Source organism: Zootoca vivipara, chromosome 8 (assembly GCF_965207765.1).
Source record: "Zootoca vivipara chromosome 8, rZooViv2.hap1.1, whole genome shotgun sequence".
NCBI classification, from domain to species: domain Eukaryota; kingdom Metazoa; phylum Chordata; class Lepidosauria; order Squamata; family Lacertidae; genus Zootoca; species Zootoca vivipara.
Genome location: NC_142591.1, coordinates 73,521,522 through 73,540,429, shown reverse-complemented (window position 1 = coordinate 73,540,429; position 18,908 = coordinate 73,521,522). Strand labels below are relative to the sequence as shown.

The 18,908-nt window shown below is 41.2% G+C and overlaps 1 protein-coding gene across 3 annotated transcripts in view; it reads left to right on the top strand.

Annotated features, from left to right (window-relative positions):
* The window catches only part of TAF2 (TATA-box binding protein associated factor 2), a 58,992-nt gene that overhangs the window by 5,378 nt on the left and 34,706 nt on the right, over nt 1-18,908 (top strand). For all 3 annotated transcript variants that reach the window (XM_088675865.1, XM_088675864.1, XM_088675866.1), the window contains exons 3-12: nt 743-903; nt 6,309-6,427; nt 6,926-7,067; nt 8,051-8,282; nt 9,012-9,196; nt 9,937-10,050; nt 10,462-10,561; nt 11,865-11,950; nt 13,455-13,590; nt 15,530-15,684. In XM_088675865.1, the coding sequence (XP_088531991.1) occupies nt 743-903; nt 6,309-6,427; nt 6,926-7,067; nt 8,051-8,282; nt 9,012-9,196; nt 9,937-10,050; nt 10,462-10,561; nt 11,865-11,950; nt 13,455-13,590; nt 15,530-15,684 (1,430 nt within the window). The remainder of the gene's footprint in view (nt 1-742; nt 904-6,308; nt 6,428-6,925; nt 7,068-8,050; nt 8,283-9,011; nt 9,197-9,936; nt 10,051-10,461; nt 10,562-11,864; nt 11,951-13,454; nt 13,591-15,529; nt 15,685-18,908) is intronic.

Sequence of the window (18,908 nt, the reverse complement as noted above, 5' to 3'; positions counted from 1 at the left end):
AACCAGAGACCAAAAGGACTGGTTGTGCCTCAGGACAAGCCACATTTTCAAGTCTTGTCCCAAGTCATAATGTGTGCTCCATTAATTTACAGTGGCTGGTTGAAAATACTAATGTATTTCTGTGAGCCACGGCAGTATCACAGGTTGTGAAAAGAGTAGCAGAATGCCCACTAGTTTCTGTGAAGGAGAGTTCTGTGAAGGAAAACCATGGTGTCTCATGCTGAATGTAAGGTGGCAAGGGGGGGGGGCTTCTGTACCTTTAATATAGCGATGGGGTGCTGGTGGCTCTTCAGATGTTGGACTGTAGCTCCCATCTTCCCTGGCCATGCTACCTGGGACTGTTGGGGGCTAGAGTCCAAGGACACCTGGAAGACTACAGGCTTCCCACCTCTGTTTTAATAGTTGCTACAATGACAAGCAGCACCTGGTGAAATTCCTCCTTCTGTCCTCATTTGCACCTGGTCGGCCTAGCTGTAGGACTTTCTTCATTGATTGAAGGGAACATTGCACTCCTCTTGTTATTTTCTCACTTCTGAGGCAGAGTGTGTCCTTAACAAGTGGTATGAGAAGCAACCTGGCGAGAGCTGGTACGCTTTTTAAACCTTTTAGTTGATGCAAAAGGAAATTCATTTTGAAGCTGTAATTGTATTTATACAGCTAAGTTGCTTTGGAGTGCAAACTTCTGCAGTTTAAGAAGGAAATATCTGTGTGTCCCTGATGATGTTCTTTTAAATCTGTGCAGGGTTACGTGGAACTGACGATATTTCCCACTGTTGCGAATCTGAATAGAATCAAGCTGAACAGTAAACAATGTAGGATATACAGAGTGAGAGTCAACGATCTGGAAGCAGCTTTTATTTACAATGACCCCACACTGGAAGTTTGTCACCATGAGTCAAAACAGTAAGTAAATAGTTCATAGTTGCTACTGTCTCTGGAATAGTGATTAATATCTTTTATTGATAGGGTTTGAAGTGGGCTTTGAGTCATGAGTGTTTTTGAAGCACAAGATTGATCAACACATTTAATAGGTGTCAAAAGTGAAGCGATGATGGGAAGTCTTAGTATTTCACGAATCTGAGGTTTTTGAGATAATATAGAATATACGAAGAGTCCTTCTGGATCAAGCCCAAAACCCATCTAGTCTAGTGTCTGGTTCTCACAGCGGCCTGCATTGCTTACTTTCAGACAATGCACAGGCAAAACAAAATGCTGGACTTGACATCTTGATAATGCCACGATTGGGCAGCCTTACCCAGCTGTCAAAGGGGCCCACGGTTTGGAGGACGTTTGAATTCAACCCAGTGGCTAGATCCTGCTGTCTCATGGCCTGATCCTAACCATACTGTCCCAAAATGATATGACCTGGATTTCAATGGAATGGTTCCAATGAAGTATGTTTCAGATCGTAGCCTCCCTCTGAAATATGGTAACTAGAGCTTTTTTTCAGCTGGAACTCAGTTCTGGCACCTCTCAACTGTGCGCCATTGCCATTCTAAGAGAACGACGGAGGTGTCCATTGTGAGATCCAGCACCTATTTTTTCTAGAAAAATAGCACTGATGAGTACGATAGCATTGGCCTGTCTTGCAGGATGGTTGGGAAGATTATTGAGATAAAGTACAGTATGTGAAGTGCTTTGACTATTTAGGGGAAATGCTACAATGATGCTAAGTATTTCTTTTAGCGGACATTGTTGGGAAATGATGGCACATTCTTACACTTTATGTTCCTGGTGCCTACCTGTCTCCCAGTGACACCATACCCTCTCATATAAAAAGGACGCACGTGCAAGCAGAGACTGTGAGAGACTGTGGGTGGGACAAATAAAGCTTTGCTGGCTTTAGTCAAGATATGTCTTTGTGGAGGAAGACAGTGCATGCTTTCCCACCAAATCATAGAATTATGGAGTTGGAACAGACCACCAAGATCATTTAGTCCAGGCATCCCCAAACTCAGCCCTCCAGCTGTTTTGGGACTACAACTCCCATCATCCCTAGCCAACATGACCAGTGGTCAGGGATAATGGGAATTGTAGTCCCAAAACAGCTGGAGGGCTGAGTTTGGGGATGCCTGATTTAGTCCAACTCCCTGCAATGCAGGAATCTTTGGCCCAACGTGGGGCATGAACCAACAACCCTGAGAATAAGAGTCTCGTGGTCTACCAAGTATCCTGGTTTGCGATAGCAAGAATTGCCATTCTGGATACGTAGTAATGTTGCATATCTGGGCTACCAGGAAACAATAAACTCTTAGAACAACAATTCACAAATACAGTAAGTATATTTTTGAATAAGACGCGTAAACAAAGATTTCATCTAAGTAGCATCTTTACATATTAAGGGTGTAATGAAAGAAGCCCCAACTAGTTTAACTAGCTGAAATAATAGTTTGCTGGAATAGTCTAGATTAACTATGATAAATCTAGTTAAATCTATGATAGATGGACAACCCAGAGAAAGATTTTTGGTTTTGTCACAACAAAGGCCAGAGTCGCTCTTAGCAAACAATATCCCTGGCCAAAGTACATATTTATTTCTCATACATTTTTATTTTTTAATAAAAGACTGCATGTGCATAACAAACTCCAGTTTCAGCAGTATGTAAGAAGCTTCTAACAGGTTGCACTGGCTTTAAGTTGAGACTTGGGCCTTAAGTATCAGGAAGTGCCACGGAGCTTTAGTGTTAAATACAAATGAATATATAGTAAAATGATGTCAATCCAGATCTCCACTTCTCAGCTGCTACCATTTGTATGGAAAGTAAGCCTACCCATAAGATATCTCCTCCACCATAATGGTCCTCTGAACAGATTCCTCTTACAGTGAGTCACATATTTGAACAGGACCAATGCACATGTGAAAAAGAGAACAAAATAAATAATGGTTTCTGTGAAATACTAGCCTCTGTTCCAAGGAGTCTACCTCTCATTACATAAAATATGGTCCATTTCTGTCTGTGAACCCACTGGTATTTAGTATCTAACCACAAGTTCCCTCTAGATACAATACAGACATTTTGGGAAGCTGTCCCTTGGTGATAATTAGAGGCAGAATATTCCTGTATCATATTTACTTTAAAGTAAGTTGATTTGAATATCCCTGAAATTCATATTGAAGTTGAGACTTGTGTTGTTTATTATTTCTGGTGCTTATTATGTGTGATAATCATGAAAAGATTTAAAATATGAAAACGTCATTAGGGCAAGGCACAAATTAAGAATCGCTTTACGGGTGGTTTATTTTTGCTGGGCTTGTGTCTGATTCTGGAAAGAATTACCGGTAAGTGTACAGATAGACTGCATTTACTGGCATAGCATATGATTTGTTAAAGATGGTTAAAACAACATAAAACAAAAAGGACTGCCAGGAGCTTCAAAAGGACCTCTCCAAAGTGGCAGTAAAATAGAAAGTGTAAAGTGTAAAGTGATAAGTTAGCATGTGGTAGTTCTGACTTGAAACAGTGGGTATCCTCTTGTTTTCCTGTTGCTACTTAGCTGGTAGTAACATGCTCCAAGCCATAGCTGCCAAGTTTTCCCTTTTCTCGCGAGGAAGCCTATTCAGCATAATGGAATATCCCTTTAAAAAAGGGATAACTTGGCAGCTATGTCCAAGCCTTCAGATTCTGATAGATTTCAACAACTAAAAAAGCAAAATTGGAAAGCTAGGGCCAATTCACACACCATAAACATTGCTTGCTGTTGATTATCTCATTCAATGACTCCTTTCTGAATGTATCAATAGACTCCATGGAAGAGTACCATGTTTTATGGAGGTGTGAGATGGAGGTAGTGAAAGTTCTGCCTGTGATGTTTGATCTAGGATTGCTTATTTATACATGCAAGTCACCACTTGTGCACCAGCCATAGTATTATCACAGGCTAAAAACTGAGCTAACATGTTTTCTTAGCAAATGGTCAAAAATTCTTTCTGAGTTGAAGTTTGTACTTTAGGACTTGAGGTGTCTGCATCCTCTGGACTATGTATGAATAACCTCTGGGCTATTCATGAATAACCAGTTTAGCCTCTTGAGTTTTCCAAGTTAGATTTCAAAAATTCATAATGAAGTTTACTCAGTATGTGGTGGGTAGGGAATGAGGTAGAAGGAAAGCTTTGAAATGAGGTCAGGAACGCTTTGAAATGAGGTCATGTCTGATTTTTGTGAGGTTTTAATTTGACTCAAACCCTTTTATTGTACAGAACCTTCTTTTTTCTATGGAAGGTGAGGAAAGTATTGTGACTTCTTCTTTGTGTTTGAACCTTGTGGATAGTGCTCATGTTGGGCATATTGTAAAAAAAAAAAAGCTATAGTGGAGCATCTTATAAACCTTTATGTCAAACAGGGGAAGGGCAGTTTTATTCCCTCCTTTTAGTCAAATTTTATTGACTCATCTCAGGCATGATATTGGTAGTTTTGAAGGTAATATGAAAATAATCTCATAGTAGGAGATGAACGTAAGCTCATTGAGGAAAGAAAGCATGCTACATATTTGTAAAACTAGTTCTGTGAAGAACTTGCTGTAGGACTCAAACTAAGAAAGGTATTATCTGTTTTTCATTAGATCAGCCTTTAAAATAATGTTAAGGGTATGGTGCAAAGCCACCCAGCCAAGGAACTCAATTGACTGTGAAATCACCACCATTAGAGTGCAACAGGATGTAGATGAGTTGGCGGTAATGAATGGGATTCGTTGTGGCTTGGTTTTGGAAGGTTGCTTTTTTAACTCTGAGTTTCCATGCATTTGCGGCCTGAAATTTAATATGCAAAAAGTTAAAACTGAACATACAGCACGCACATTGTATATTATCATCCATTTAGGAAAAGATCAGCACCACAATAAGAATGGTTTCAGTAATATAAGGCAGTCTATAGTAGGGCTGGGTGATGTTAGATTTACAACATCACGATGTATCACCAGCCAGACATCACGGTTTGGTGACATACCGCCATGTTGAAACAAGCTGCATTGGCCCCAGCTCATATGGGGTGGGGGGAGACTTCTTCCAAACCCCCCCCCCCATCTGAACCATCTGACGCCACAGCAGTATCGGGTTTCACGCAGCTGGGGCGTAGAAGAAGCCTCCCACCCAGCCCAGCTGAGCGATCTGATGCTTCTGAGACATCAGGGTTGCTCAGATGTGTAGGCAGTTTCACGGAGCCCCCATCCTGCAAGCCAGCGCCGGACTGGGGGCTACATTAAAATGTTTGGCTGAAGGGAGCGGCAACTGGGTGCCCCTCAGCCGAGCAGTTTAAGGATGCGGAGGGAGAAACAAGCTGTATCTCACTAATGCAGTTTGTTTCTCCCTCTGCAGTGGTTTGAGGGCAGATTCGCTCAATGGTATATTGCTGGTGAAACAGCTGCACTTCTCAGTCCCTCCACTAGCAGCACCCCCTGGATGAAGTTGTGCTGCTAGCCGAGGGACTCAGGAGCACGGCGGTTACTTCAGCGATATACAGTTTGCTTCTCATACTGGTTCCTGGGCAATATATCAATATATCTCCCAGGCTAGTCTATAGTTATTCAGACCATTATTTTTTCAAGTGTGAGGAGGCAGAATTCCAGTAATATTCAGCCTACTTTCTGGCAATCGTGGAGCAATTGATGGAGCTGGATCCTACCCTTTCGACATCTTTTGTGGCATAGGACTGACATATTTTGGAGACACCCTCTTTCCATATTATTATTATTATTATTATTATTATTATTATTATTATTATTATTTATACCCCACCCATCTGGCTGGGTTTCCCCAGCCACCCTGGGCGGCTTCCAACAGAAATATTAAAATACACTAAACAGGGCTGCCTTCAGATGTCCTCTAAAAGTCTGGTAGTTGGTTTACTTTTTGACATCTGGTGGGAGGGCGTTCCACAGGGCGGGTGCCACTACCGAGAAGGCCCTCTGCCTGGTTCCCTGTAACTTGGCTTCTCGCAGCGAGGGAACCGCCAGAAGGCCCTCGGCACTGGACCTCCATACGTGTTTAAGTCTCTAGTTCCATTGTGTAGGGCAGACCCTGCTCCGTGTGCCCTTGCCATGTGAAGGTCAAGATAAGTGGAGCAATGGAGGATTTTCACTGCAAGTGTCTCAAGCTTATCGAATGACTTTCTCAGTTAAGTTTAAAGCTTTTAAAGAGGGTGTAAAATCTGCCCATGAGTGTTTTGTTGGCATTTCTAAGTGGTTACTGTTCAAGGTGGCAATTTTAAGCACTTCTGTTGTGGGCATTTTTCATCTGCTTTCTTGCAGCATGTGACGTCCCTCGACCTCGAATCCTTTTTTTTAATTTGAACTCGGATTCCTTTGTGTTGCAGGCGAAATCTCAACTACTTTTCCAATGCGTATGCTGCTGCCGTCAGTGCTGTGGACCCAGATGCTGGAAATGGAGAGCTGTGCATCAAGGTGCCCTCAGAGCTTTGGAAGCACGTTGATGGTAAAGTCCAGAAACCCTTAAAATGAAAGTGCTACAGACTTGCTAGCAATCTAGAATAGTTTTACAGGTGTGCTGCGCTTTGGCCAGAGCTTCAATGGCCCTGCAATGCTGGTGGATCGCTTTTGATTTTGAGGAGTAGATCAGGCAAGCTGTTCAATTATGTGAATTATGGCAAGTTCTTAAGAGTTACTTCAAGCCTCAGACTAGCTTCTGTGTTCAGAAAAATATATACTCAAAATAAATAATCTCCCGTGCATATTTTCAATAAAATGTGTTTTATAATAGAAAATTCTGTTTCACTTTGAGAGTCCTGGGTCATCATCAAAGATCTCACCTTCATTCTTTCATCTTCTTTTTCTCTTCCTTAGTTCATTGAAGTTCTGAGTACAAAGTGGTTTTGCAAGTTAATGAATAGTTAATGGTGGGTTTGCCCTGTTTCTTCCAGAAATACAGTATTAATACATATTTTATTATGTGGTTGCTCTTTTACTGCTGCAGAGTTAAAAGTCTTGAAGGTACATATCAACTTTTCTCTGGACCAGCCAAAAGGAGGCCTTCATTTTGTGGTACCCAATGTGGAAGGAAGCTTAGCAGAGAGAGGGGCCCATGTCTTCTCTTGCGGGTATCAAAATTCTACAAGGTGAGAATTGCAGAGTCTTATGCTCCCATTTCCCATAGGCCTTGAAATTGAAAAGTGCTGTGAGAGTTGGAAATGAGGTCCTATTTTGCTTTATGGTCATTTCAGAATATTTTAAGACCATTCAGACATGGCGTTTTCCTTACATGGAAGAAAACAAATAACCCATGTGTGTACTCATTGCCAATTGGCAGGTTTTCAATTGATTGTCATTCAGTAAAATAGATATTGTACATGCTGCTAAGTAAATATAGAGTCAGTTGACCTGTGGTGCTTCATTATCCTCCCTTTTTGCTCTTTTGAATAATGTATATTTAATTTCCAGAGCTATCAGAGTCTGATTTATCATTGTTAAAATGAATGAGAAAGCACCTAAGCTTTGACTGGCGGTCTGTCTGAATAGAAAAGGAGAAATCTTAGCATTTCAACTGCTTAGCTTTCCCTTTTTTATATGTTATACCACTTCAAGAGAACTGGAATAGATTCCCCACCCCCACCCCTGTGTTGTTGTTTTAGTTTTTTGGGGGGAGGAATTAATCTATACATTCCTGTATCAACAACAAGAAGAACAAAAAAACAAAGGACTGAAGACATCACTGTTGGACCGCAGGCGCTCTCTTGCCAAGGTGCAAACATATTTCAAGTGTGCTTTGCAGTGTACTTTTCTGAAGGGGAACTTTGGAAGCATCCCCAGACTAGTCAGTCTTTCAGTATTGTAGAATTGAATAGCTTTGAGCATGCTTGAACTTCTTAACGTGAAGTAGCAACCTCATGGGAGTCCTAAACTGGCTAGCCTTTTTGTAGTTCTTTGTGTTTATGCATTGACAGAATGCAGTTATCAAAGATTTGGGAAGGGTCAGCTGCTTGCAGGATTGTATTCTTTCGGTATAGCTAAGGCCCCAGATGCCTACGCATCAAGTACTGCAACATTTGTCTTGGAATGGGAAGATGATTTACGGTTTTTAATGACTTCACTTTCTCTCCAGGTTTTGGTTTCCTTGTGTTGATTCATACTCCGAACTATGCACATGGAAACTGGAATATACTGTGGATGCCACAATGGTGGCGGTCTCAAATGGAGACCTGGTGGAAACGGTATATACTCATGATATGAGAAAAAAGACCTTCCATTATATGCTGACAATTCCAACTGCAGCATCTAACATCTCCTTGGCCATCGGACCATTTGAAATCCTTGTTGACCCATACATGCATGAGGTAATGCTCTTCATAGGCAGCCTCTGTGTGGCACGTGATTTGTGCTGGTGTGAGGCTCTTGGGTGGTTATTGATTAGGGTTTAACTCTTGCTATACTGGTCATATAAGATTTTCCAGTGATTCCCCCCCCCCCCCGGTTATATTTTTTATTTTTAATAAATCATGTTTCCTGTCTTGAATCTTTCACCCAGGGATAGAATAATATCTAAAATAAGCTCTCATCAGCCAGAATCATAAAGTCAGAATATGAATTTATCTCACTATTTATATTACTATTTCCCCAGACTATTGCTTTATAGAAGTTTTGTATGTTGCCCTACATCTGTTGCCTTATCTTTGGGAAGTTCCAGTTCTTGTTGTAACTTCCAATGGATTCCAATGGCTGGAAGTACCGTGAACACTCACTTGAAAGCTTGCGACTTTATGACACTTCATACTGCAGATAGGCTGTTGTACGCAGCCTCAGGCCGTGCCTCACATTAACTATTTCCCTGGATCTCTGAAAAGCTGTGGAGGACTAGCAAAGCTGCACACAGTTGCACAGCCAGTTCACCACCTCATCTTCTGCATCTCTAAGCTATATGCATGCGGTGATGGTGACCTCAGGGTCAAACTTGCTAATCTTTATCTTTTCCATCGGCAGCATTTTCTAATGTTCACTTTTAGCTATTTGCTAACTTGAATTTGGTTTTTTCTTTAAAGTTTTCTCCTTTGTTGTTGTTGTTGTAGGTGACTCATTTCTGTTTACCCCAGCTTCTCCCGCTGCTCAAACACACCACATCTTATCTCCATGAAGTATTTGAATTCTATGAAGAGATACTTACGTGCCGCTACCCTTACTCCTGTTTCAAGACGGTTTTTGTAGACGAGGCCTATGTTGAAGTAGCTGCTTATGCTTCCATGAGCATTTTTAGGTAAGTACTTAAAACTAACCCATCTAAAATGAAGTGATTTGAGAAATGCACAGATATCAACCACACTTCATCATATCTCATGCTGGTAGAGAGATACTGCAGTCCAGATCACTAGAGGTTTTTTTGCGTGTTTGCTGTTTTGTCTTTTTAAAGGAAACTCAGTGCCGTCATTTAAGTTCATAGGACCAAGGATAGCATTATACTGGGACCTGGGCATTTGGCTGAAACTCAGCGGCGTATTTGCAGAGGATGCCTTTGAGCTAGCTCCACATTTCAATTCAGTTTCCGGCTTATAAAATGATGCCAAAGGTTGCCATAGAATCGACTGATGAGATAAGAATTGTAAATAACATGGCAGCACCAAAACATTAAATACTTGTGACATTTATTATTATTGCCAGATAGACTTCACCCCAATGCGGCCAGTTTTAGAAACATAGGGTGTTTTACAATGTTCCCAATTTTAATTTCGCGACCACGGTCCAAAGTGCACGTGGCAAAGGAGGGAAGCAGCCGTGATTTTTACTCTTGTTGGTTCACACTTAGTGATGGTTTGACTTAGCGTTGCATGTGAAGCTGACCCATATAAGACTTAGGAAAGCTGTTTTATACTTCTCTTGTTAAAATTCTGCTATTATTTGTTCATGTTTGCTTGTTTAAATTGAGGTGGAGGGTTTTGTTTCTCCTGAAGATTTTGTTTGCCACCATTGAGCATATGCTTGTTTGCGTTTTTCATTTAGCACAAACCTTTTGCACAGTGCAATGATAATAGATGAGACCCCGCTGACCAGGAGATGTTTGGCTCAGGCTCTGGCCCAGCAGTTTTTTGGCTGTTTTATATCTAGAATGTCTTGGTGAGTACATCTTAAAATAGATAACTCCCATGTCGAATTTTGGCTATGAGTATGTGAATCATTATAAAGCATAAATGCAGATAGATTCTATAGCTATCATAGCACATTTGGAGTTTCTTAAATGTGCAAGATAACCTATAAGCTCTTAATGTCTATTTATTTACATAGATTTTTAAGTTTCTGTATGCTAGAGAATATTTTAAATAAAAATACCGAAAGATGTAGTTGCCTAGATTTTAATTACACTTACTGCCAGGATATATAAATCTGTTCTTGGTTCATAGTCCTTTATTTATTTAGATGGTTAGTGTTGCTAGCTTTTAAAGTATTTTCACTAGGAGTGCATTTAGCACAGAGTCCAGATTCTGTAAATCAAGAGGGATTTTTCTCTCGTTGCTTCTTCACTTACAGGTCAGATGAGTGGGTTTTGAAAGGAATCTCTGGCTATATTTATGGCCTCTGGATGAAGAAAACCTTTGGTGTAAATGAGTACCGGCACTGGATCAAGGAGGTAATGAACCCCGGTGGATTTTGAAAGCATCTTTATGCTTTTACTCAGATGCACAAGGGGATACAGAATGGAGCTGTCCCTGCCTTTGATGCATTTTATGGTGAAGCTGTCACAATTAAGTGGGAGATTACACAATACCTATGTGTGCAATTCTAGAAATATTTGACAAAACAGTGTTCCCTGGGTAACCGGCCAGTGAAGCTGCTTTGGGTGACATCATTATAACATTGTTATATCCTTGAGGAAGCATTACGTTATATTGGGTTGACTACATAAGCATTAAAAGAACAGGTTTTTCTTTCTCTGGAAGTTGGTTAGCAACCCACCATGCCAGCCTCAAGTCAAAGGTAATTACCCACCCCTGCAGGCCACAGGGTGGCACTAAATCCCCTCAGTGATGCCCTGCTGTAGCGACACAGAACAACCATTCAGGTAGGAACCAACGGTTCTTTCCCCACCCCTGCAGGGCATGTGAGCCCTGACTTGCTCTCTGAAGAAAGAACAGCCCAGATACTGGTTTTCTACGTTAGTGAGAATTAGGCCTCTGTTTTAGGGGGTCCTACACCCTTCTGCCAAGTGCATGGTTTATGAATTAATCTAGACCATCTGCCTCTTTTCCTTGCCTGTCTTTATTATATCTATCAACAAGTGTGATGGATATTGCCATAAAAAAACTTTCAACTGATCTTGATTTAAATTTCTAACCCTGCACCCTGTCTTCATTTCCCCTTTTAAACAGCCTCATATGTTGTTGGAATATTTGCACTGTGTTTTTTATAGATCTCCCCCCCCCAAAAAAAAACACCATCCAATTTTTCAGTAACAGTTCACCCTGTTCACTGAGAGTAAGGTACCAAGCAGTAGCTGTAAAGGAAGGCAAAATGTCTCTTTTTTCAAGGGTTGTGTAGAAAAGTATGTGTGATAACGCATTCAGCACTCTCTGGCAATCACACATTGCAGGGGCAACCAATAGTGGTGGCTAAACTGTCTCTTGGGCACCCCAGGATTATCTGAAATGCACTTGAAAAACCACAGTGGTGTGCTATTCTGCTCTTTGCAGATAAATGTTTGTGCCTGCTTATTTTTAATGTGAAATAGTGGAAGTTGAGTTAAAAGGGGAAGGGTTTGTGATCTGAATGCACAGTATTCCCCTGATGGGTACATTTGTAAGCAGAGGAAATGATGGAGACCAAATTGAAAATGCTCATAATTATAATATGCTTCAACAAGACCATGTACAGCTTGTTTTCTCTTTGTAGCCAAATACACATTTGCAATATTATTATTATTAATTGCATTTCAGGAACTGGACAAAATAGTTGTGTATGAACTGAAGACCGGTGGAGTCTTACTTCATCCAATCTTTGGTGGAGGAAAAGAAAAAGACAAGTATGTTTAGTAGGTTTATAGGGCCAATAATGTGTGTGTGTGTGTGTGTGTGTGTGCGCACACACACACACACACACACACACACTCACTCACTCTTCAGGTGAGTAATGAGACATTTGGCCAAAGGCTTTATTACCTCAGCTACCTAATGGTCCCATAAAGGACATCCTTGGTAAACATTTGCCTTGTTTGAATTACTGAATGGAAGTATATTAACAAAATATATGCAAAGTAGAGTAAAAACCTTTTCAAGGAAAGGGGAAATATTTTGCTACAGGTGTGAAAATCACTTTAAAACACACACTGCTATTTTTACAAGCACAAGAGCAGGCACCCCCAAACTTTGGTCCTCCAGATGTTTTGGACTACAATTCCCATCATCCCTGACCACTGGTAATGTTAACTAGGGATCATGGGAGTTGTAGGCCAAAACATCTGGAGGGCCGCAGTTTGGGGGTGCCTGCACTAGAGTCTCTCTAATGACTGATGCACACCAGCTTTGAGCAAACTGCAGGTTTTGTTTTTTTTAAAAAAAAAAATTAGCATATGGCTGACAAACCTCATTCTATGTAGCCAGATGGAGGGAGGTGACTTTATTGCTCATTAAATGGTGCTGAAATACTACATCCAGAGTCTTAAACTTTGTTGGATGGCAACATGGATTTATAAGCAATATGAGATGAAAGGGAACAGTTTTTCAACTTGAGTTGCCTAATTCAAATTGTGTCCAATGTCCAAGAATAGTTTTATTAAAGAGGCTATAATTGAAAGCAAAAGGCTGCTTAAATACATCTTCTCCAATAAGTTATAGATCCTTTTCACGGTCTCCTTACCACTGGTTTGCTGGCTAGGCAGTTTGGAGGTGCCCAGTGATGGCTAAGGGGAAAGTCACTGCTGTGAGGTCCAGCAGTGAGATGACTGCTTTTGGTGGCTCAAAGGAGAGGTTCAGGAGTAACACGTGCTATTCAGAGTAGACCATTGATATTAATGAATGTATCTAAGATAGGTCCATTAGTTTAATTGTGTCTACTCTGAGTAAACTTAATTGAATACCACCCCATTGTAATTACTGCTGTCTTCCTTAGCCGAAAGAGTCTGCTCATATCTTTTTTAAAGTACTCAGTGAAAGAGAAGATAGGATAGTCATTATTTCTCCTCTTTCCTCCCTTCTGTGCTCCTGTCTGAATTGTTCATAGATTGTTACAGGCAGAAGTAAACTGCCGATGTTGAATGTTTCATATTTTGCAATTTACCCAGATAGTTTTAATTTTATACCCAAAGTTTACCTGAGAACAATTAACACTGAGTAAAATTTGTAAGCGTACTTCTTGAGCCCCTGTTCTTAATATGATCAGAGTTTTAATTAATACTTTCAATTGCTGGATTAGGAGAATCCTGTCCGGCTCTTTGAATTTTTATCTTTGAACTTTCTGCTGTATGTGCGACTTTCTCTTAAAATGCAAAATTAAATATTCCTGAAATGATCTTGATTTTCATTTTCCAGCCCAGCATCACACCTGCATTTTTCTATAAAGCATCCTCACACATTATCTTGGGAATACTACACTATGTTCCAGTGCAAAGCCCACCTAGTCATGAGACTCATAGAAAACAGAATAAGCATGGAGTTCATGTTACAAGTAAGTGTTTGGACACTTTTAAAATTTTATATTTATAATTACTTTTTTTAAAAAAAATACTTGAATTTCAGTGCCTTCCGTATAAAACGTGACCCTAAAAGTAGACTATGAAGCTTATTACCGTTATAGACAAATGGATGGTGCCCACAGACCATGAACTTCCTCTTGGCCACATAAGATTTTATGCCAACCATAATTGTGGGCACTCTTTCTAGAGCAGACTCCCCCTCCCCCCCGCCTAATTAATGTCTGTACTGACATCAGCACCATCTTCAATTAATGGCTTTCAACAGGGGTGATTAAGATTTGGCATTCCAGGTTCCCATCAGCCTTAGCCAGTATGGCCAAAAGTCAGGGATAGTGGGAGTATTCCTGCAACATCTAGAGAACCAACCTCTTCCCCCCTCTCCTTTTTTAAAACAGACTTTATTGATTTTTTTTAATGACCAAAGTGTTCTCATCCAAGATAAATACATGTACAGGTGTTAAATCTTGTATACTGTCATCCACGTGGCATCAAAACAAACTTGGAATATCTTTTATGTTACAGCTACCTCTGACTTGCTTAACCAGGGTTTGTAAGCAAGAACATGGTTAACAAAACCTAGTTAAGAGGGAGCTTGATTTAGCCTTTCACCAAAGCTGACGTTGGTAATGAGCTATCCATTAAGCTTCAGTCGGATGCATACTTAATCTTGAGAGTAAGCCACAGTGGACTCACTGAGACTTACTTCTGTATAGGCATGGTAGGAATGCGTTGTTTTTCATGTCACTGCAGGAAGGTGGAACTTTTCTCCATAGTGTGTGTTACCCCACTGACTGCCCTTGATTATCTACCTAACCATGGCTAAGGGAGAGCCAGCATTCTGTTTTTGGTGCCCTGATCAATTTGTATTTATTTGTTATATTTGAACCCTGTGTCAGAGCATCGCATATGAAGTTGTCAGATAGTGTTAGATGCCTGCATCTGCTCCACTTCAGCATTATAGCTGCATCATATTGCCTTAACCTCACTTTCTCTGCAGCCCAGACTGCACAGGCACTTCTCAGCGTGGTTAGCTGTTTGTATAATTGATTGGTGTGGTTTGGGCCGATTTATAACCACACCCGGGAAGCGAGGTTTCCTCTTTGTGTCATGGATCACATGCCATGGAAATCAGGCCTCGGCTTACAAAAACTAGGGTTCTTGCCATTTACTTAAATGATTCAATCTGTTCCCTGCAGAGAGCTGTTTAGTTCAATGGAAACATTTTAGCTAAACGCTTTCAGGAGCTTAATTTCTGCATATGGTAAAGGAAGCCACTTGCAGACAGTGAGTATATCAAAAGTTATGAACTTTCACAGCTAAATGCAGTATAGAGACAGTGCTAGTAAATGCAATAAGACAATGCAAGCAGTAAGACAGAGATGAGGATCCTGTGACCCTTTGGATGCTGCTGGACTGCATCTCTCATAATCCCTGACCATTGGCCATACTGGCTGAGGCTTAAGAGATTTGAAATCACAACATCTGGAGGGCCACAGGTCCCATCAGAAGAGGCCACCAACTTATGGTCCTCTTTCCAGCTTCCAGAGGCATTGGCTGGCTGCTGTTGAAAGTAGGCTGCTGTATAACATGGGACATGGGTTTATAACAAGGCACCACATCTGCTTGCAAAAAAAAAAAAAGCTTCATCCTAGAGCTGACACCTTTTCTGTTGTGTCTTCATTTCAAAATAGTTGCAGGAAATGAGACCATCCCCTTTGGTAGAGATGTGGTTTGAAATCCTCTGCCCATCTAGCAGTGCACAGTTTGAATGTAATGTCTGAATCACCTTGGGTCCTATCTGATTTTGTTTCCAATGAACTGTACCTATGATGTTACTGTCACTGATATTTCTTAAAATTTTAAGATCACTGGGCCTGTTTTGATTACTAACCGAGGCTAATTTCACCGTAGGTTTTCAACAAGCTCTTGAGCCTGGCCAGCACTGCCTCATCTCAGAAGTTCCAGTCTCACATGTGGAGTCAGATGCTGGTTTCCACATCTGGATTTTTGAAATCCATCTCCAATGTCTCTGGCAAAGACATTCAACCGTTAATAAAGCAATGGGTGTATCCTTTTTCGTTCTAGCTCCAGGCTAGTAACAAAGGAGATGAAAAATAGCTGTTCTTTGGCCCCGTTAAATGAATACACCGAGACATAAGAAGCAGCCTTAAATTTGTCTAGAAAGTTTCAAATAGTGAGGTTTAAGAATTAGCTCAAATTGCTGTTGTCCCTTTTGAATCGCATCTCATTGTGGCTGATTGTTTAGTTTTCAAGATGCTACTGTCGGAGGAGAAATGCAGCATTTTATACCAGTGTGCGCTGTTCTGAAAGACAAACCACAGAGCCAAGCTCCACAGCAAGGATCCAGAGGATTTTCAAAAACATTCTTAAGGCAGATATGGAAAATGCCACAGTCTGGTGCATTCTCAGAAGTGAATTCCAAAAATTTCACCCTGGCACCAAAACTCTTGCGACTATGTACAAGTAGTTTAAATCACCCAAATGAATAGCAGAGAGATTGGCTGGTGCGGAACTCAGTTGGCAGTTGCAGAGCTGCCTGGCAATACTGATCTGGTGCTTTCAATAATATTTCAGTCCACCTTGATAAAGGCAAAATAGACTTGTACGGAGTGAAATTCACAGAAACAAATGCAATCAGTGTCTGGTATTCCTATAATGGCTCATTCGGAACTGTGGATTTCACCTACTATTCTCACACACTTTGTATATGGAAGTAGATTTTTTTTCACAAGGAGAATTGTGCATCCTGAAGTCAGTTTCCAAGTTTCCACAAAGTCCTGTATGGTGGACAGAGGCACCCTGGAAAAGGGAGTCTTTTGTAGTAAATTTTGTTGTTGTTTAGATGTTTAGTCGTGTCCGACTTTTCGTGACCCCATGGACCAGAGTATGCCAGACACTCCTGTCTTCCACTGCCTCCCGCAGTTTGGTCAAACTCATGTTCGTAGCTTCGAGAACACTGTCCAACCATCTCATCCTCTGTCGTCCCCTTCTCCTTGTGCCCTCAATCTTTCCCAACATCAGGGTCTTTTCCAGGGAGTCTTCTCTTCTCATGAGGTGGCCTCAGCTTCAGTATTGGAGCCTCAGCTTCAGGATCTGTCCTTCCAGTGAGCACTCAGGGCTGATTTCCTTCAGAATGGATAGGTTTGATCTTCTTGCAGTCCATGGGACTCTCAAGAGTTTCCTCTAGCACCATAATTCAAAAGCATCAATTCTTTGGCGATCAGCCTTCTTTATGGTCCAGCTCTCACTTCTATACATCACTGCTGGGAAAACCATAGCTTGAACTATATGGACCTTTGTCGGCACGGTGATGTCTCTGCTTTTTAAGTTGCTGTCTAGGTTTGTAATTGCTTTTCTCCCAAGAAGCAGGCATTTTTTAAATTTCATGACGGCTGTCACCATCTGCAGTGATCATGGAGCCCAAGAAAGTAAAATCTCTGACTGCCTCCATTTCTTCCCCTTCTATTTGCCAGGAGGTGATGGGACCAGTGGCCATGATCTTGGTTTTTTTGATGTTGAGCTTCACACCATATTTTGCGCTCTCCTCTTTCACCCTCATTAAAAGGTTCTTTAATTCCTTCTCACTTTCTGGCATCAAGGTTGTGTCATCAGCATATCTGAGATTGTTGATATTTCTTCCAGCAAACTTAATTCTCGGTTGGGATCCATCCAGTCCAGCCTTTTGCATGATGAATTCTGCATACAAGTTAAATAAGCAGGGAGACAATATACAACCTTGTCATACTCCTTTCCCAGTTTTGAACCAATAAGTTATTCCATATCTAGTTCTAACTGTAGCTTCTTGTCCCACATAGAGATTTCTCAGGAGACAGATGAGGTGATCAGGCACTCCCATTTCTTTAAGAACTTGCCATACTTTGCTTTTGCGTAGTCAATGAAGCAGAAGTAGATGTTTTTCTGGAACTCTCTAGTTTCTCCATAATCCAGTGCATGTTTGCTATTTGGTCTCTGGTTCCTCTGCCCCTTCGAAATCCAGCTTGCACTTGGGAGTTCTCGGTCCACATACTGCTTAAGCCTGCCTTGTAGAATTTTATGCATAAGCTTGCTAGCGTGTGAAATGAGCGCAATTGTGCGGTAGTTGGAGCATTCTTTGGCATTGCCCTTCTTTGGGATTGGGATGTAGACTGATCTCCAATCCTCTGGCCACTGCTGAGTTTTCCAAACTTGCGGGAATATTGAGTGTAGCACCTTAACAGCATCATCTTTTAAAATTTTAAATAGTTCAGCTGGAATATCATCACTTCCTCTGGCCTTGTTATTAGCAGTTCTTTCTAAGGCCCATTTGACTTCACTCTTCAGGTTGTCTGGCTCAAGGTCAGCAGAAACGCTACCTGGGGTGTACGAGACCTCCATATCTTTCTGGTATAATTCCTCTGTGTATTCTTGACACAAATAAGCAGTTCAGTAGTATGGATTCATGATTCCCTTTTAGGAGTTAGGATACATTGAAGGCTTTGCTAATCAAAGCAAAGCTTTTGCTTCCAAATGTTCATTATTTGACTTTCACAAAATCACTCTTTTGCTACTAAAATGCCCTCTTCTTTTTGTGTTAGACCAAATGCTTTAAATTTAAGTCCTGGTGAGATACATAAAACCCTAATTAATGAAAACGCCATGGAATTTCTTCAAAATACAAGAATGTGTCAAGGCTTCAGGTGGGGAAGGGAGAGCAGACACATGTATAACCTGCTCCTGCTGCCCCCAGGGTCAGTCTGTGCCCCCCAACCTTCCCATGTTCAGCAAGCAGGTTTGAAAGGGGCTTGTAAGCATTTTTTTTGTGTAGATTGTGCTACAAGCCTTTACTCTGATAATACAGGGGTCCTGGTTGCAGGGAGCCTTGTGTGTTCAGCCAGATGTGCTTAACCAGTCAAGCGATTCATACATTTTATGAAATGAGTCCCTTTCACAACTTTCTGCTCAGTGTGGGAAAACACACATCCACTTCCTTTCCCTGGCTTCTACGTGTTATTTTGAACACACGGTTTAGGGCTGTAGTGAAAGTCTGGAGGAGGATACTAAGGACCGGTTCCACACATGCTTTCCCATCCCTAATTTGTGATGACTCACCTGACTCTGAATGGCTCCCACTGTGTATCGTATTATGTGACACGGGGTGGAAGTTCAGCATTCCCCTATGCACACCTCCCAATAATGAACAAGTCGTGAGACTTACGAATCAGAGCTTTCACGCAAGAGCAGCCAGCTATGAGCTTCGAAATGCATAAAGGGAGGGAAAGCTCTGAAGTTG